Source organism: Oryx dammah, unplaced genomic scaffold, assembly GCF_014754425.2.
Source record: "Oryx dammah isolate SB20612 unplaced genomic scaffold, SCBI_Odam_1.1 HiC_scaffold_17, whole genome shotgun sequence".
Taxonomy (NCBI): domain Eukaryota; kingdom Metazoa; phylum Chordata; class Mammalia; order Artiodactyla; family Bovidae; genus Oryx; species Oryx dammah.
Window position 1 is genome coordinate 51,564,926 of NW_024070201.1, and position 20,096 is coordinate 51,585,021.

General features: G+C 46.1%; 1 protein-coding gene across 4 annotated transcripts; it reads right to left on the reverse strand.

Annotated features, from left to right (window-relative positions):
• Window positions 1–3,314: 3,314 nt before the first annotated feature.
• Window positions 3,315–14,601, reverse strand: KCNE3 (potassium voltage-gated channel subfamily E regulatory subunit 3). Of its 4 annotated transcripts, XM_040258884.1 has the most exons (4): window positions 14,445–14,582; window positions 12,906–13,000; window positions 4,951–5,083; window positions 3,315–3,933 (listed from the first exon to the last, which is right to left on the reverse strand). In XM_040258884.1, the coding sequence occupies exon 4, from the start codon at window positions 3,894–3,896 to the stop codon at window positions 3,597–3,599; it is 300 nt and encodes a 99-aa protein (XP_040114818.1). In that variant the 5' UTR covers window positions 3,897–3,933; window positions 4,951–5,083; window positions 12,906–13,000; window positions 14,445–14,582; the 3' UTR covers window positions 3,315–3,596. The 4 variants fall into 4 exon arrangements, with proteins under 4 accessions (XP_040114818.1, XP_040114817.1, XP_040114816.1 ...); XM_040258883.1 differs by lacking the exon at window positions 4,951–5,083 and having other exon boundaries at window positions 12,906–12,997; window positions 14,445–14,581; XM_040258882.1 differs by lacking the exon at window positions 4,951–5,083 and having other exon boundaries at window positions 14,445–14,581.
• Between the last annotated feature and the right edge of the window lie 5,495 nt (window positions 14,602–20,096).

The following is a 20,096-nucleotide window of genomic DNA, read 5'->3' on the forward strand; positions in this document are numbered from 1 at the left end:
ACTGATATGAGGCATAAAACCCCGCCCCCTCTTGCCTCTGCTTGCTGCTGCTGCTAAGTCGCTTCAGTCGTGTCCGACCCTCAAGTGGGTGTGATTCTGCCGTGTGGTTTATGCTCCAGTTCCCTGTGGGTCAGGCCCCCGGGCTAGATGTGACCTGACACACTCCTTGTTTGTCTTGTTCCCTTTCTTTTCTACTTCACTCTTTCCATTGCCTGTTTCCCCCCAGAAATGCTCCCTCAGTAAATGCCTGTCTCAGACTCTGCCTCTAGAGAACCCAACTTCAGTCTATTGGTGTCAATACCCTGCCATCATCTTCCCAAATCATTTTCCCATTCATCTCTGGGGACTGTTCAGACCCATGCTCTGGGCTGGGTATGCTATGGTGCTGAAAGTGGGCTGAGGGGCTGACTGAACAAATGGGCTCTATTGAAGTAGCCATAATACCTACTACATAGGGATGTTGCGCGTGCTCAGTTGCTAAGTCGTGACCAAATCTTTGCAATCCCATAGACTGTAGCCCACCAGGCTCCTCTGAACATGAGATTCTCCTGGCAAGAATACTGGAATGGGTTGCCATTTCCCCTCCTCCAGGGGATCTTCCTGACCCAGGGATCGAACCCACATTTCTTGCATCTCCTGCATTGGCAGGCAGATTCTTCACCACTGTGCCACCTGGGAAGCCCCACAAAGGGTTATTATGAAGGTTTTAATAGCTAAATGAGTTAATATCCTTAAAATGTTTAGGCCACAGTCAGTATCCTAAGTTCTCTTAAGTATTAGGGCAGGGATTTCTTTGATCTTCATTTGCTTATGTATTTCAAGTGTGCCTAGATGAGTCGATGGCCCATAGTAGCCACTATGTGATTATCAAAGTTTTTGTTTTGAAGGCTCGAGGTGATGTGCTGGGATCTGGCCAGCAGGGGGCAGAACCAGTGCAACCAAAAAGAGCACGTGGGCTGAAGGAGGTAGTGGGATAGCTAGTCAGCTAGAGCTGAGGGGAGGGCCGGGATGTACCTACATCATAAAATATTAGAATGTTTAAATTATACCTCAAAAGCCTAGATTTCTATTTAGTCCAACTGTGGGTGTGCACAATGAAGTTTATTGAGCCCCGATTTTGTAAATCCATACAATTAAGTAGTTCCAGGCCCCAGATTCCTGGAATTGCCCTAGTGTCTACAGCTCCTCTTTTGGACTGGTGACTACCTCATATTCCTCTCAGTAAATCCTCTATTGTGCGTATGCTAATGCACATTGGATTTCTGTAACTCGCGTTCAAAAGCATTTGTATGACTTTATTATTAAGCCCTGTAAGTTATAAGGACTGTGCGAAGGGGCACGTGTATGTGCTCCATTGTGTCCAACTCTGTGATCTGATGGACCCAGCCTGCCAAGCTCCTCTGTCCACAGGATTCTCCAGGCAAGAGTACCAGAGTGGGTTGCCATTTCCTTCTCCAGGGGTGTGAAGGGGAGTTTCCCCCATCGATGGGGACACTGAACTCCCAGTGCAGCCACTGTGGGCTTCTTCCTGCTCCATCCAACATCCATCTGACCTTGCTCTCTTCAGGGGGGTGGTCTCACCACATTTCTGCCTCCAAGCTTCCTTGTTTCATTCCCTTCATTCACTCTGTCCACTGAGATCTGTCCTGTTTCAAAGCCCAGTTCAAATCCTACCTTTCTGTGGCTCCTCTACATCTACTCAATCTCATCTCCCAAAATCCTGATAGCATCCATCGCTTGACATTCATTCTCATACTTCATGGATTCTGTATGTTATTTGGGCGTTTGGACTGGGTGGTCGCCAAAGTCCCATCCAGTTATAGATTTCCAAGTCCATTGTACACCCTTACATCACATATTCTTAATCAGGTCTCCACCTTCTCCCTCGAGAAGATATGAGGAAAGGCTTGAGCACATGAATTTGCACGGAATCAACATAACTGCTCAAGGGAGCAAAGTTGTTCTGTGATCCTCCATTCAAGGAACACACAGGCATTTATTTTTCAAAGTGGAAGTAGCTCCCTCCCCCACCCCTGACCTTATCATATAAGAAACATACTTATGGTCAAATAAATCAAATATTACATAAAATTTTAAAGTAGAAAGGGAAAATCACCCATAATCCTCCTCTTCAGTGGTAAGTGCTATCAAAATATTCTTTCAAAGTGTTTGCTGTACATAAATATGTATGTTTTGACAGGGCTTTCTGGAGACCCCATGGAGATCCCTTAAAAACAGAAATGAAACAGAAGAGTGGAAGGTTCCAGTCTGGGATTTGTAGCTTGCCACATTTGATGTATTCAGCTGAACCATGGGAGATTACTGATATTCAGCTGTTTTTTTATCTATAAGCACAGCAGTTTTATATAGTTCAAATCAATGTACATGAAACCTAGAATGTCAGATCTGATCAAGCACTTAGAGACTTTCAACTATTTCAATTTTCCTTCTATTTCAAGGTTCTGAAGAAAGACAAGAGTCAGAAAAGTGCCTAGCCAGATCATACACACTGGTAGTAGAATCAGGGCTGGTTCTCTTCCCACTGAATCAGGTACCTGCTTCTTTTAATATGATACCTTCTAGGTGTAATAATTTTCTAGAAGCAGGATTTCAACTTGGTATCAGAAAATTTCTCACAGAATTCAATCAGAATGTTAGAAGCTGCCTTAGAGGTAGTGAAGTCCCCAGGACTGGCGATGGGACTGGGAAGGACAGGGGGACATGGCTGGAAGGGTACAGGAACCACGGAGCTAATGAGGCTTGACATTTAGGGTTCTGTACTCACATGGCTCCTTCTTAAGGTCTTAGGAGGGGACCTAACAATGTATTAATATGCTGATATGTTTTTGGAATATTTGCAAAAATAAGATATTTGAAAATTACTCTTCTTAAGGAGGACTCCCTAGAATTATGTGAATTTCAGGCCTAGATCCACTCTTAGGTAGCACAGAGGTTTTGCAAAGCACTAGGCACAGAGTCGGACACGACTGAAGTGACTTAGCAGCAGCAGGCAAAGAGACCAGAGATCTTGGGTTCCAGTCATGGCACCACTCTGGCCCAAATGGGCAGAAGAGCATTTGCTTTGCTTCCCTCACGGGGTGGTAACATCACAAATGTTGAATGGGCTGAAAAACATAAAATGTGAACAACTATGAAAAAGCTTATAATTTAGATTTCCTGTCTGTGATATGGGATAATCATCACCATAACACATTAAAAAACTGTGTCCTCAGGGTATTCTCCTATCTCATTTCCCTTTGCTATGACTTCCTCTTCTCCTTCCTTGAACCCCTAGCCCCCAACACTCTGGCAACTAGGCCACTCACTTTTTATTATATGTTGCTGTGTCTATGTATTTGTTCATAGGGCTCCCACAGGCTAAAAAGTCTATCTTTGCTGGAAAAAATCCTTATCCACAAGGCCCAGGTCCATCAGATCTTCTCTTCCCACCCTGACAATGAACCCCCTTAGCACTGTTTCTTGTTAATCTGACAAATAAGGACACAGAAGCTGGATATGGCCCATAGCTGAGTTCTGGAGGCCCCAGAAGATAATCCTCAGGTCTCCTGATCTTCTGCCATCCCAGCCTTTTAGCATCAGAGCATAGACACACGGTTCTTGATGTACACGTGATAGGGGTCACTGCGCTTGTCCACTTTGCGGGAGCGGGTGTATCCGAGGATGAGACTGCCCACAGTGGCAGCAAAGAGAAACATGACGAAGAGGATGTACGTGTAGGAGTTGTCATTGCGGCCAGGCGGGCTGGCCCGCTTCTCCTCAGTCAGGTTGTCTGGCCCCGGCCGGCAGAGCAAGTTGCTGTGCAGAGTGGCATTTAAAGCCTTCAGCACAGCGTGCAGGCTCTCATGCCAGGTCTCAGCCCCACTGGTGGTCTCCATAGCAACAGGGAAGGTGGGGGAAGAATTGGAGGATGTTCTGGCAGTGACAGAAAAGAGAGAAGATGGTTTCTGTTACTTACAGCTTGAATGACCCTACCATTTCTTCAGACCCCAGCTAAAATCCCAGCCTCACAGTTTATTCTAACTACTTGTCTACCTACCTTCTCCACTAGACTGCAAGCCCGAGGAAGTTAGGGACTATGTCTGTTTTGTTTTTTTGTTGTTGTTTTAAAAAATATTATTTATTTGATTCTGCTGGGCCTTCATGGTGGCAAGTGGGATCTTTAGCTGTGGCATGTGAACTCATACTTGCAGCTTGTGGGATCTAGTTCCCTAGATTGAACCCATACCCCTTGCATTGGGAGCATGGACTCTTAGCCACTGGACCGCCAGGGAAGTCCCGCTATGTCTGTTTTATTCACTGATATATATGAGCACTCATGACGGCACTCAGTAGGTGCTCAATAAATGCCTGTGGAAAGAAGTCTTCCTTGAGCACTATAACCATGCTGATCTATCCTCTTCTGGGGACTCTAAAGTCACTGAGCTTTAGGCTAGAAGGACCTTAGGAATTATTTAACGTTATAATTCTTTCCATTTTACACACAGGGAATCTGAGGCCCAGAAAGACCAGGTGGCTTGTCCATGATCACAGAGAATATTGGAGGTAGAGCCAAGACAGAGCCCTGCTCTTTGATGACTAGCTCAGAGCTCCTGCAGCCTCCACGCCAGCTATGCGCAGGACCATGTAGCACAGTGAGAAGACATGCCTCAGAACTCTACCAAAGCTCAGTTCTTTTTTATGCTTCACAGACACCATGTAGAAGATGTCTGGGGATGGCTTAGATTTCCCCCTGCCTCGAGAAGCAGACACTGGGTCTTTTGATCGCTAAAGCATCCTAGGTCTGAGTCTAGGTATTCATAGCTATTAAGAGGAAATTCTGTCGGAAAACAGGTGGCTGGGAAGCAGGGAGGGGCTGAAACCACTGCAGGCACTGGGCCTGAGGGGAGTGGAGTGAAAGGAGCACTCAGTCTGGTTTGGGGTTTTACCTACCTCAGAGAAAAAAGACACTGGCCACCTCCACTACTCTGCCTTCCAAAACAACATCCCTGTGTGCATACGTGGCTCAGATATCCTTAGTCTACAGCTTAGAAAAACTGCCAAAGACAACCTTGCATCCTAGTCTCTGAAAAAACACGTCATTCCTTTTAAACAAGGCTCCACACTCACTTCCTTCAGGAAGCCTTTGTGCACTCCCACCACAATCCACAAGCTTTATCTTCACAGCCTTCCCTTTGCCCCAGCACTTACATATGAGGCAATGTGAGGCTGTCCTCTTGTTACTGATAAGGGTTATCAGCAGCCACATGCTCCTGGTCAGCAAGGCTATGCTCTCTCCCACAGTGAGAGGACTGCCTTAGCTCTCCTTCCCTTGGTGGTCTCCAGTAAAAATGGCCACTTTGGATTTTTCACGGGCCAAGCACTCAGTGTTCACTGAACATTGGTTCCAACTCTTTTTTCTAAGGTAGTGCTGTCAACCAAAGTTAACACACTTGACTATTAACCATAAGGTCTTTTCCCTGGAAAAGCTGACAGTTAGTTATGTTCATAATAAATATTCATGAATAATGCTATGAATGTAGATGTTGGGGGGAAGAATCTAAGTAATACAGCAATAACCCAGGACTGGCTCACATTTTCTGCAAGGCGTTTGGGGCCCTCTGCCATCTAGAACTTGGACAACCTTGTCTGGATGGAGGAGGGGAAGAGTTAAGATCCGGGAGGCATAAGTTTTCATGTACTATCCCACTTATCAGGCAAGAAATTTGTGCCTTCGTGTTTCCTCATATGGGCTAATGGGAAGCAGGAGCAGCACAATGAAACAAATGGCTCAATGAATCATCTGGGCTCACTCTTGGGAGGCTCATCCTGGGAGTTCCAGGAGGCCAGTCCCTACACACAGGGCACATCGCCAGTTCTTAATGTAGGAGACAACCTAGGAGATACTGGGGCTTAAAGCAAGAAGGGATGAATTCTGATCGGTGCTTGGAAAGTGTTCACAGCAACGGAAGAATTTGACTTGGACCTTGAAGAATCTTTTGGAAGTAGAGGAGGCAAGGGGGAAACAGATGGATAGAGGCATAACAAGAAAGCATGTTTTGAAGAATGGAAAGTAGCAAAAAGAGTATATGTCTGGAAGGATAAGATGTGGGGTGGAGATGCTGGTCCAAACCAGATCAGGGAGGGCCTTGAGTACCAGACTGCAGAGTTGGAACTTTATCATGTAGGTGGAGAAGAACCACAGAATGACATTTTAAAGGTGGGGTTAAATGATCAGATCTGTACTTGGAAAGGACTCTCTGGCTGCCATGTGGAGTGCGGAGTGGAAGGGGCAAGAATGGAGGCAGGGAGCCATGTGACAGGTGAAATAGTCTAGGTTTAAGATGCTGAGACATGAGCTGAGCTGGAGGGGACGACAAGGTGGGGGCAGGGACAGATGGAAGATGTGAGGGGCACTTGAGGGAGGGGATGGCTAGTGTAACGGTTGCAGGAAGTAGGGGCCTCAGATAGTTTTATAGGCAGACAACAGACAGACAGCATAAATGCTAGAAGAACTCACTTTGAGTAAAATAAGTTTCTTGCCCTGTTTGCGCTTCAGTTTCCTCATCTATCAAAAGAGATTATCACCAGGAATTGTGGTTCAACGGGTAGAGTTTCAGTTTTGCAAGATGAAAAAGATCTAGAGGTCTGTTTCATAACAATGAACACTACTGAGATGTGCTATTAAAAATGGTTGAGATGATAACATTTACATTGCTTTTTCTTTAAACCACATTAAAAATTTCGTTAATTAGAAAGAAGAAGATTATTATCTCTGCTCTGCCCCCTCTTCAGGCTTGCTTGAGCATATACATTTATTATGGTGAAGAGGATTTTTGAAACACATTTTAATTTTTTAAAAAAGACCACAGCTTTCATTAAAATGAAAATCTACTTGTTGTTTTTGTGAAGTAAATACATATACACAATGAAAAACGGAAGCAGTATGCACAATGAAAATGCAGTCTCTCTGTTCCCAGTGGCCCAGGTTTCCTTCCCAGGGCAGATACCGTCACCACTTCTCTTAGATATCCTTGTGAGGGGGCCTGAACTGACAGGGCAGGTGGAGGGCCACCTCCCCCGGGAAGGCTCACGGAACAGCAGGCAAGTTCACTGGCTCCTCGTCAGCTCCAGGAATCTCCCTGTGGGTGCCCCAAGGCTCCTTAGCTCTGCAGCCTCTTCAGGATGTCCCTGGACACATCTGAGGTCTCAGCATGTGTTAGGGGAAGCACACTGACTGGAACCACCCACATGGCCAGGCGCCATAGTAACTATTTGCATGAGTTGTTTCAGGATAGGAGATCCTGGTAATGAACACAGAACTAATAAGCCTCCACCAACAGGAAGAGTTCGGGAAAGGTCAAAAGGAGACATCATATGTCTGACCACCTCCCAGAATCCTTCTCTCTGGTATCTACATTGGCTGAACAAGGTGTGCACCACCCGGAAGGACTCTGAGTCAGAATGATTGGCTAAAGACAACCCGGAAACTAATCCCATCACCATAAGCCGAGACTGCAAGCCACGTGACAAAGCTGTTCTCTTGGGTTCCCTTACCCTTCTGCTCTCCACCCGGGTGCCCTTTCCCAATAAAATCTCTTGCTTTGTCAGCAGATGTATCTCCTCGGACAATTCATTTCCGAGTGTTAGACAAGAGCCCAGTTTCAGGCGGCCCTGGAAGGGGTCCCCTTTCCTGCAACACATGGACTTTGGAAGCTGGGAAGGCCCAGACCTGGGGGCGGGGGAGGCTGGGGGACAGAAAAGGAAGGAACCAGACACACAGGAAAAAACCCCTCAGAACCACAGTGGACCGCCTAAGGCCAAGCCCCAAGAATTGTGCAATAACTTTAGTGTGGGTGATCACTCCCTCCGACTTCCCCTCCGCAGCGGGATCAGGCCAGCCTAGGGTTGTAGTTAAGGGAACTGTGCCATGACCAAGGGACCCCTGATTGCTGTCTCCCAACACCAGGTTCACAATGTCTCAACTGGGTGACTTCATGAGAAACCTCAGTTCAACACAGGAGCTGCTGCTCAGGGATCAGCTAACAGTGCAGTCTAAAACATCCCCTTTTGGGTTTGTTTAAGAAACAACACTGGTCCAGTGTTTAAGAATCCACCCTGCAATGCAAGGAATGTGGGTTCAATCCCTGGTTGGGGAACTAAGATCCCACATGCCTCAGAGCAACTAAGCCCACTTGATGCGACAACTGAGACTGTGTGCCTCAACTAGAGAGTCCATGTGCCGCAATGAAAGAAAAACTGTGCTCCATGCAGTTGTGCTCCATGGAGACCCCTAGTGCCACAACGAAGACCTGATGCAGTATAATAAACAAATAAAATTAAAACATTTCCTTTCCCCGAGTACTGACATCTCATTACGAGTCTCTAAAGGGCTGAAAGGACCTGAGACCCAAGGAAATGAGGTGAGTGGCAGAATGGCAGCCAGAATTGGGTTGCTGTTTTACATAGGAAAAAACCATGTTACCAATCCGCCTATTTGGATAGACTGGGTATAAACACAGGCATGACATCAACGCTGTAGCATAGCTTTTTTGTGAAAATTAAAGGAGAAAATGAGGGAGTGCATGGCACTAGACACTCCACAGATGTGGTGGTGGTTTTATTTGTGCAGAGCAGAGGCTGGCAGGGGCTTCAGAGTCCATCTAGTCTAACCTCCCTCATTTTACAGTGAAAGAAATGAAAACTAAAGAGCTGTCTTCATTCAGTTGCTACTTGTGTGACTTTGGGTATGTGACTTCCCTTTTCTGGGCCCCAGCTCCTGTGTGTATCTGTAAAATGAAGGGGTTTTACTGTGTGATCCTGTAAGGTCCCGATCTAACATCCCATGAAGATACCATAAAACCACACTGTGGTTGGGAGACTGGGTAGGCTGGTGGGAGAGGATTTGGGGGGCTCTCTAGAGTCCCAGAGATGACAAGATAGAGAAGACTGCAGACTTTTTCCTCCAAGGTTAAGACTCTTCAGAGTCCCAGGACTGTTACATTTAATATTCCAGCCCAGATAAACTGAAGGCCAAATCTGTTGACTTGTTCATTTTTCCTCTTTATAGCTCACCTGCCAGTGAGATCTAGCCTGGGAGAGACAGACTCTGTGTTAGAAAGTGGGGTTAGGGGGAAAGCATGGAGGACAGGGTGGGCTCTGAGTAGGGTTCAATGAGGAAAGTAAAGGTTCACAAAACCATTCATTCCTCAGACTTTCTTCCAGCTCCTCTCTGGACAAACTGGTTGGATATTTGTGGTTCTGATGGAGGGCGCAAAAGAGCCATAGCTACATGTCTTTAGAAGTTGAGTTGAAGGCAATGGCACCCCACTCCAGTACTCTTGCCTGGAAAATCCCATGGACGGAGGATCTTGGTAGGTTGCAGTCCATGGGGTCGCTAAGAGTCAGACATGACTGAGCAACTTCACTTTCACTTTTCACTTTCATGCATTGGAAAAGGAAATGGCAACCCACTCCAATTTTCTTGCCTGGAGAATCCCAGGTATGGGGGAGCCTGGTGGGCTGCTGTCAATGGGGTCACACAAAGTCGGACAGGACTGAAGCAACTTAGCAGCAGAAGCTGGATTGAGGTGGGAGAGAGGGCCTATGTGCAAGGGCATCCTGTGGCTTCAGGAGAGGCAGAGAGCTCTTAAAGGGACAGCTTGGTTCTTTATGACCTGCCTCTGGGTCCCAAGGCAGGGATTGGCAATTGGCAACATGGGGAATTCTGTTCCTCTTCTGAGCTCCTTGGCTTCCCTCTTCAAGATAATAACTGATTATGAAGCTGTTCAGACTGGGGAGACAGAGCTCCTGCCCTGAAAGTCCTTGACTTGAAACAGGAGATAATCAGGAAGGAAGATGAACAGTGACTGAAAAGAGATTTTAAAGACCATTTAGAATCTAGATTCTCAGTCAGTCCTTCCATTTTGTAGCTGAGAAAACTAAAGGTCAGACAGGGAAAGTGACTCGTCCAAAATGACATGGTTGGTAAATGGCAGAGCTCAGATGAGAACCCATGTCTTTAGGGTGCTGTTTAGGTGCTCTTTCCACTACAAATGGCAATGTCTTCTGGCATCTGAGCTGTATTTCCCACCAAACACAGGCTCCTCGTGTCCTTGGGCATCCTCTCCTGTAAGTCCACCACTACTGCTTTTTCTTGCACTACAGACTCTCACAAATGTTTTCTTTTGGGCCATACCACCTGGCATGTGGGATCTTAGTCACCCTACCAGGGATAGAACCTGCACCCCTTGCATTAAAGCATGGAGTCTTAACCACAAGAGATATTTGTGGATATTTGTGGTTCTGATGGAGGGCGCAAAAGAGGCATAGATGCATGTCTTTAGAAGCTGGGTTGAGGTGGGAGGGAGGGCCTGTGTGCAAGGGCATCCTGTGGCTTCAGGAGAGGCAGAGAGCTCTTAAGGGACAGCTTGGTTCTCTATGGACCAAGCTGTTGGTTTCTCTTGGACCACAAGAGAAGTCCCTCACACCAGTCGTAACTGAGGATCCAATAAAGGCAGAAGTTGGTGACTTTGGGAGGAGTTAACCTTCCCTGGTGGCTCAGATGGTAAAGAATCTGTCTGCAGTGGAAGAGACCAAGGTTTGATCCCTGGGTCGGAAAGATCCCCTGGAGAAGGGAATAACTACCCACTCCAGTATTCTTGCCTGGAGAATTCCATGGACAGAGGAGCCTGGCGGGCTACAGTCCATGAGGTCACAAAGAGTCAGGCACGAATGAGTGACTAACACTTCACCTTACTTTACAGTCTTGTCTCCCACGGTCCTTTCTGCTCCAGATGTACTTCTGCCCCCCCATACAAACCAAGTGCACCCACTTCCTCCACACCCTGGTGCCACTCTTCCTTGCACATTAACAGGTTCACCCAAAGTGTTCTTGACTCCAGTTTGCCTGACCTGTTTCTTGGGAGTGGAGGCATAAAGCTGTGACCTGAAGGATAAACTGGGTATCTTAGTGAGGTTTTCTTTCAGGTTTCTCTGGGGAAAAGTAAAACTCCACTATTGGTTCTTTTGGTTTCCCTACTGCTCTGTTTTAGCTATTCTTCAAGAAAGAGTGTCTGAAGTGCTTGGAAGGGTGTTAGAAAGGCACGGGAGAGCGGTCACATAAAGCAGGTAGGGAATCCAACGATAACTCCTGGGACTGCAAATTTTGCCTCTGGCCCGCCTGGTGGTCTTATCACCACCATGGGCTGGTGTGAAAGGAAGCTTAACATACAGTTAGAAGGAGACAAAGAAATAGAATCTGAGCTGGAAGGGATCTTAACAATCATGTCATTGGTGTAACCCCCTCATTCAGCCAGTGGGAAAAACCATACACTCCCCCTCCACCAGCCCCGCCAGACCACCGCCAAGAGGAAGTCACTTGTTCAAGGTCTCATAGCCTGGGAACTGGGATGAAAAACAGTTATCTTTGTATCTTTTCACTGTAAGTTCTCTGTTCTCTATAAGATAGTCTAACCTCTGCTGATTATCATTCAAGCTCCTTCAGATATGACCCTGCCTCCAGCCTCATCTCACTGCAGCTCTCCCCATTGCCCATGCCCCATGATACTGAGCTACAGGCCATTCTCCAAACATTCCTTGCATTTTGCCCCCTCTTGCTTTTGCTCATGCTGTTTGCTAAGGCAGAAATGCCCATCCTCTTTTTATCTGCCTGGCAAACTCCCATACATCCTTCAAGACCTAGTTCCAATGTCACCTGGGTAGACCCTCTCCTGAGACATCCTCTTCTCCACTCCCTAGCCAGTTAAGTCTCTTCCTCTTGTCTGTTCCTGAAGGGCTTTGCATAAAATCCTATTAGAGCACTATACTATACTGATATTGGGGGTGTATATCTGTAGAAATATAAATAGATAAAGATGTATATGCTAAACTGTGAGCTGGGAGGGGTGAGGAGAGGGACCTGTGCCTCATACGTCTCTTTATAGTAGGCACTCAAGAACACACGGATAAATACCTCTTCTTATTAGACTAGTCCCTCCTGCACACACAAATACACATTCATGAAAGCACTTACAAAGCAACTGCAAGGGCAGGCCGAAATAGATTCCTTTTGGTCATGGGAAGGGAAAGCTCAAAGAAAAGACACCATCTTGGTCGGGGGGGAAGTGAGGTCGGGGAGGAGGCATTCTAAGCCGCCTTTAGAAGCACAGATTTCCCTGCACCTGAACCCCATTCAATCCAAAGGGCAAACATTCTTGGCCTGGAACACCAGCAGCGGCTTTGCAACCCTCTTCCCTGTGTACCTACCCAGGGTGTGGCTACACACACCCACCTGCTGCACACACACAGTCCAAATCCCAGTCTCCCAGCCTCTAATCTTGCCTTTCAAGTGCGCCTTTCATGGTTCCAGTCTCGGCTGTCTGCTTGGCTGTGTGACCTTGAGCACTGCACTTATTTCCTCTGAATCTCATCTATGAGATGGGGATAATTATCCACCCCCCAACTTGCCTCACATCGCAATTTGGAGAGAGACCATGTGGGAAAAGTGTTTTAGAAATTGCAAGGACTTCCCTGGTGGTCCAGTGGCTAAGATTAAACACTTTCAATGCAGATGGCCCCAGATGGATACCTGATAGGGGAACTAGATCCCACATGTTGAAACTAAGAGTTCCCACTTGCTGCAACTAAGACCTGGTACAGTCAAATACATACATATTTAGAAAATAAGAAAAAAAGAAATTGCAACATATCATATAAACATTAGAGAGAATTACTGGGCAGCCGGTCACTTTGTTTTCTTTTCCGTTTCCCTATCTACCTCCCCTACCCTGCCTCCCAGTTTTACCAAGAACAGCTAACTCTATGTCTCCTCTCCCCTCCCTTCCTTCTCTTAGCCTCAGAGGAAGCCAGGAGGTTCTTTATTATTCTTGATTCTCAGATACACTTACCTCTTTCAGAAATAAAGAGTATCTTTCTTGTCTCTCATTCTTTCTGATCAGCCCTGTAATCTCTCTCCATTTAGGGGTACTATTCTGTATTCCTGCTGGTGAAAGAGAACACAATGGAATTGGAGTCAAGAGACCTGTCCTGTTTTGTAGGTGTGTCTAGCCATGTGTCTTGGTTAAGTCATTTCTTCACTCTGGACCTCATTCTCCCCATCAGTAAGATGGGCTTTCTTGTCTTGCTACCCTCTTAGTCGTAATTTGGAGCATTCGCCTATTCAATTTATAGGTACAAATGTGCTTTGCAAAGTGTGGACTGAGAAAGGAATGAAGAAGTTTGTTTGCTATCATCTCAAGGAATCAAGAAAATCTGAAAGCAGTTTCCTTGCCTCCAGTATGGCTCTCCCCCACTTAGAGCCAACAACTGGTTGGATACCAGAAGATAAGGAGCAGCTAACACATCGACAATGCACTCTTGTGGCTGAAGGGGCTTCCCTGGTGACTCAGTGGTAAAGGGTCTGCCTGGTATTGCAGGAGACACAGGTTCAATCCCTGGTTAGGGAAGATTCCCCTGGAGAAGGATATGGGGTATTCTTCACTCCAGTATTCTTGCCTGGAAAATCCCACAGACAGAGGAGCCTGGCAGGCTCCAGTCCATGAAGTTGCAAAAGAGTTGGACATGACTTAGTGACTGAACAACAGCAACTTGTTGAAGTGGAGTCAGCCCTGAGCTAGGAGTGAGGAGAATTGAGTTCTACTTCTGTCTGTGACCCTGGGCAAGCCATCTCCTCTCTGGACGTGTTTCCCCACAGGCAAACTGTTGATAAGTGGGAAGAGGGGATAGGAGGAGATACTGCTCCATGAGCCCTCACAAAAGGGACTGAACTCCTGTACTTTCCACAGCAGAGACTCTCGGGTCCAGTCCCCCTTCCCCACAGGCCATGCGGAGTACATGGGCAGCAGGACCGGGAGGCTCATCTTACAGGTGGTAGCCCAAGAGAAGGCACAAGGCATAGAGCAGGTAGGTGGGCGGTTGGCACAGCTTTACACAAGCTGTAAACTAGAACGCAAGTCTCCTGACCCCCAGCCTAGATCTATGTTACTAGCGCTAGAATATGGCTAAGGGGGCCCCAAGGCTTTTCCCGGGACTGGGGCGCCTAGGACGAGAAACACAACGAAGTGGCGAACTGGCAAGTCCACTCGCAGAGCAAGCGGCTCCCGCCGGGCGAGAAGACGCGCGTGTGCGCTCGCGGCGGAGCCGCAGGTGCTCCCTCGCACATCTGTGGATGTAGAAGGAGCTTTGGTGCCGCCCTCCGGGGGCCTGTGAGTGCCGATCCAAACCCCCAGATTTCCGGGCAAGGCGTGCCAGGGGCCCAGGCTCGCCACGTGCGCCCCGGGATCCCTGTGGCTGGGTTCCTGGAGAGGAGGGGTCTGTACCCGAGCTGCCCCCAAGGTCGGGTCGCCGGCCTGCAGGGAGGCGGTCGGATCGCTCATTTCTATCCCCGGCTCCAGCTCGGCCTTCCCGACCCGGCGAGTGCGTCTTACCTGCCCATCTGTAAGGCTCCCAGAGCGCAGTCTGTTGGACTCTTCGCCCTGGGCTCGCGGGTGCCCCTCACTGCGCCCCAACGCGCTCCGCCAGCCTCTCGGCTCGCAGTCCGCGCCCAGCACTGCCTGCGCCCACTCTGCTTCGCGCTCCGACCCGCGCTCTGAGCCCTTCTCCCTCCCCCCGGGCGTCCCCACCCCCGGCCCCGCCCGGCCCCTAACCCACCCACTTCTCCTCCCCGAGCTGGCTTTGGGCACCTCCGCCCAGCTGCTTGGCCCCACAGCTCTATGGGTTCCGACCCTTCCGTCCCCTGCAGCGCCTGCTTCCTGGACCAGAGACCAACTGTTTTCTTGCTTCACGTCGGCTTGCCGGGTCTGAGGAGGCAGAGAGTCGGGTGCTGGTGGAATCCGACTTTACTCCTCCGTGATTGTGTGTTGGTGGACAAGTCACTGCTCCTCACTGAGCCGCGGCTTCCTCGCAGTAAAATGGGTACACTTCCTGCATGCATTCTTCACAGGGCGATGGTTAGGATCCGAGATCTTAGAATCTAAAATACTAAACCCAGATGGTCACTGGAGAATCATCTGATTTTAACACAAACCCTCTTTTCCAACCAGGATAGAGTTTGGGTAAGGGGCCCAGTTTGGGAAAGGGGACTGCCCCAGGCTCACCAAGAAAGTTGCTGGCAGAGCTCAGACTCAAAATCCACTAGGCCATTCTCTCCCCTTAACCACTGTCTCCTCCAAGTCTCAGCAGTCCCTCGCATACGCAGACAACTGGTGTCCAGACACATCTCACAGCTCCCTATCCCGCACACCGTGTGCTTTCTGGCCATCAGGCCCTCACTCAAGCTGTTGCTTTCTTACTGCAGACACTGCAGGTTCCAAAGAAAAGAAGAAGCCAGGGACAATTGGGAAATGAGGGCCAGGAGGCCCGACAATGGAGCAGACGGTGGCAGGGAGTAGACTCTCAGGGACTCTGTGGGAAGTCCGCATCAGGGACCTCTTTGCCAGCCTACGGCCTTAGAATAGTTATTAACAAACTGAGGTCAGCTCTGACTCCTGTGCAAAGAAAACTCTGTCCTGGGACATCTGAGGCATATACCCTCAATCACAGAACCTCAGATTTTATCTAAGAAGTGCTATCATTCAAAAAAGGCCTATCCCATGGAGGGAATGTTGTACAAAATTGTACAAAATCTTCATCAAAACACTGTACTTCTGTGTGACTTCTGTAGTTTCATATTTTGACCCAGCTACTTCTTTTTCTCAGTCTGTAAATCATCTCTCAGAGAAATCCCTTAGCAGGCAGTCTCAGATTTCAGTCCACTTAAGAATCCCCTCAGCCCTTATTTTAAGTGAAGTAGACTTTTGGGTTCCACTTCAGAGTTTCTGATTCAGGAGATCTGGAATAGAGCCCAGAAATTAGTTGCTGTTCTTTTTTTTTTTAAAGAAAGCTTCCGGAAAGATTGTGATGCAAATGGTTCTTGAGACCAGCCTTGAGGAAACAAGCCCTGCCTCAGTAAGCCTTCCTTCCCACATCCTGCCAAGGCCTTGCATCTAATCTATAGGACTATTTATTACAGTTATCAAAAGTAACTATTTGTCTACCTCATCTGCTAGGTTGTGAGTTCTTTGAAAATAGGGACTGTTTCTTGTCCTAATAAAATTTTGGAGTCACAGCCTTAGAATCATACCATGTTAGAGTTCTAGAATCATTTAGTAATAGAACCTAAGTTGAAAGGACTCTCAGAGTTATCTAGTCAAATCTCTTACCCAAGAATTCCCCCCAAAATATTCATTGGAAGGACTGATGCTGAAGCTGAAACTCTAATACTTTGGCCGCCTGATTGGAAAAGACCCTGACACTGGGAAAGATTGAAGGCAGGAGGAGGAGGAGGGGATGACAGAGGATAAGATGGTTGGATGGCATCACTGATACGTTGGACATGAGTCTGCGGAAGCTCTGGGAGTTGGTGATGGACAGGGAAGCCTGGCCTGCTATAGTCGATGGGGTTGTAAAGAGTCAGACATGACTAAGTGACTGAACTGAACTGAATTGAAGAATTCCCTACATTTCTTTGTATCTGTGTGTATGTGTTAAGTTGTGTTGTGTGTATCTGTGTGTATGTAATAGAGATTTTATTGCTTGTTAATTGTGTCATTTCATACAATTTTAATTAAACAAACAGAAAATATACTGGGAGTGTTAAATAGATGATGGCACTATTGATGAGAATGTTCAACTGTTTTACATAAGGTAGTAAAGAGGCACCACTGCCACCATCACCACCCTGCTGAAACTTGTACATTTCATGTAAAAAGAAATGAGTAAAAATAGTAGATTTGCATTTCACTAGCATTATTCTTTGTAATCTATGAAACATAATAAGCCTGAACAATTTCAGAATCTTCAAAGCAAAACAAACCATTTTCTTCCACTAGCAAATGTATTAGTTTCAATGTCTTTAAAAAGAAAAAAAACAAACAAAAAAAAAACAGCAAACAAATCAAAATATCCCAATGGTCCTGAATTTTAATGTTTCTATCATACTAATTTAAGAAATGTGACTCGGTTTTCAAACATGAGGCTGAACTTCTTTATTGTAATTATACTTCAGAATTCAAACGATTTAACTGACGCCAACATTAGCCCAGTAAAATTCATGGACACAGCTCAATTGCTCTTTTGCTAAGGAAACTTTTTAATAACTTAGCTATTCTTTAAAAACTCAGACCCAAGCTGCACAGCTGTGACTTGATGAACCAACAAGCAACTCTCCCAGATACCACTGCAGTAGTCCTATGTGTTTTTTTTAGCTGGGGAGCACATACAGAATCCCTGTGAATCACACGTATATATTAAAAACTTCCTGGTAAAACTACACCAATAGTTTCCCCTATGAATGATTTTTTTTTAAGTAAGTATATACTACAGTTCAGCATTTGAGAGACTTCTGTATCTATTATTACAAAGGTACTGCTACTGCTGCTGCTAAGTCACTTCAGTCATGTCCGACTCTGTGCAACCCCATAGACAGCAGCCCATCAGGCTCCCCTGTCCCTGGGATTCTGCCGGCAAGAACACTGGAGTGGGTTACCATTTCCTTCTCCAACGCGTGAAAGTGAAAAGTGAAAATGAAGGCAATCAGTTGTGTTCGACTCTTAGCGACCCCATGGATTGCAGCCTACCAGGCTCCTCTGTCCATGGGATTTTCCAAGCAAGAGTACTGGAGTGGGGTGCCATTGCCTTCTCTGACAAAGGTACTAAGAAATACATTTGTTTTTTTCTTTTGGTTCTTTAAAACTTTTAATGTATTTGTTTATTTATTTTGGCTGCACTGGGTCTTGTTGATGTGCACAGGCTTTCTCTAGTTGCGGTGTGAGGGCTTCTCATTGTGGTGGCTACATTGGAAGGAATGATGTTGAAGTTGAAACTCCAGTACTTTGGCCACCTGATGCGAAGAGCTGACTCATTGGAAAAGACCCTGATGCTGGGAAAGATTGAGGGCAGGAGGAGAAGGGCATGACAGAGGATGAGATGGTCGGATGGCATCACTGACTCCATGGACGTGGGTTTGGGTGGACTCTGGGAGTTGGTGATGGACAGGGAGGCCTGGCGTGCTGCAGTTCACGAGGTCGCAAAGAGTCGGACACGACTGAACGACTGAACTGAGCTGAACTGAACTGAACTCTTGTTGCAGAGCCTGGACTCTAGGCACGTGGGCTTCAGTAGTTGCCTTGTGTGGGCCCTGTAGATATGTGAATGGGCTTTGTTGCTCGGAGGTATATGGGAATCTTCCCAGACCAGGGATCAGACCCACTTCTCCTGCACTGGCAGGTGGATTCTGAACCACTGGACCACCAGGGAAGTCCCTGAGAATACATTTGGATACTTGAAAAGAAGCAAGACTGGAAATGTGGTTTTGTGTTAAAAAATTTAGAAGACCTCAGTTACCAAACAACTAAAAATATACAACAGATAAATAGGAATTTCTTAAAACCATGGTCTCTAATAATACAAAAATTAGATATTAAGGCATCTTTTACTCCCATCTATCTGCAGCAGAGAGAAATATTTTAAATAGGAACCAGCACTTCTATTCAAATACTTTCTGATGCATTTGGCAGATTTGTTTTTATGTTCTCCTGTTCAAAATTCCATTGAAAGCTCTCATAATTGAACATTGTGACCCAAACCAAGAGAAAAGTATCAATATAAAGTTTCTCATTTATTATAAAGAAGCAGTTTGCCCTTCAAAAGAAAAAGGAACTACAAAGAATATTATGTATAAAGTACAAATACTAGTATTTAAGTTCCTCTGAAGCAATTTATGTTTCAGTAATTAAGAGAAAGAAGTGAAGAAGACTTTATTAAGATGCTGCTGCTGCTAAGTCACTTCAGTGTGTCCAATTCTGTGCGACCCCATAGACAGCAGCCCACCAGGGTCCCCCGTAAGATGAGGAGCCTATTAATATGCATCATGCTGTGGGCTAATTGTTCACTCATTATTCTGTTCCACTGGAATGAGAGTTTGAAAACAGCTTTACATTTCTCTAGAAAAAATTACATCCACTAGACTAAGATCACATAAGTTAACAATGATTATTATTCCCTATATTTGTCATTTAAAAAGCTCAAATGGCTTCATAAAGTATATCAATCAGCAACATTTTTACCTTTTATTAAGGCAAGTTTGTGAAAATAATTTAATACAACCAGATATCCTCATGACTTTCAGCTTAAAATATTTTTAATGTAAGAAATAGACCAACAAAATCTGTTTTATAAAAAGCCACTTCAGTCCTAAAAAAGAATAATAAAAGATTTTGAACGCAGTTTGTTTTTTAAAGGATACTCTTCCCATGTCTCAGATTCCAAGTGCCATTCATCATCTGTAGAGCCAGTTTTGTTTGACTCAGTTCAGTTCATTGCAGTCACTCAGTCGTGTTCAGCTCTTTGTGACCCCATGAACTGCAGCACACCTGGCCTCCCTGTCCATCACAAACTCCCAGAGTTTACTCACACTCATGTCCATTGAGTCTGTGATGCCATCCAACCATCTCATCCTCTATTGTCCCCTTCTCCTCCCACCTTCAATCTTTCCCAGCATCGGGGTCTTTTCCAAGGAGTCAGTTCTTTCCCTCAGGTGGCCAAAGTATTGGAGTTTCAGCTTCAACATCCCTTCCAATGAATATTCAGGACTGGTTTCCCTTAGGATGGACTGGTTGAATCTCCTTGCAGTCCAAGGGACTCTCAAGAGTTTTCTCCAGCACCACAGTTCAAAAACATCAATTCTTCAGCGCTCAGCTTTCTTTATAGTCCAACTCTCACATCCATACATGACTACTGGGAAAACCATACCTTTGACTAGACAGACCTTTGTTGGTGAAGTAATGTCTCTGCTTTTTAATATGCTGTCTAGGTTGGTCATAACTTTTCTTCCTATATCAGTCCAATTCCATCCTTGAGGAATTTCTCCTTTATGGTTTGTTTTATCTGTTAATTTATGTTTCTGATCTTCTGTTTTTTAGTCACTATTTTTTAAAAATTGAGATCTACTTGATTTACAATGTTGTACTAATTTCAGCTGTATAGCAAAGTGACTTAGTTATGCACATATGTACATTCTTTTTTATATTCTTTTCCATTAT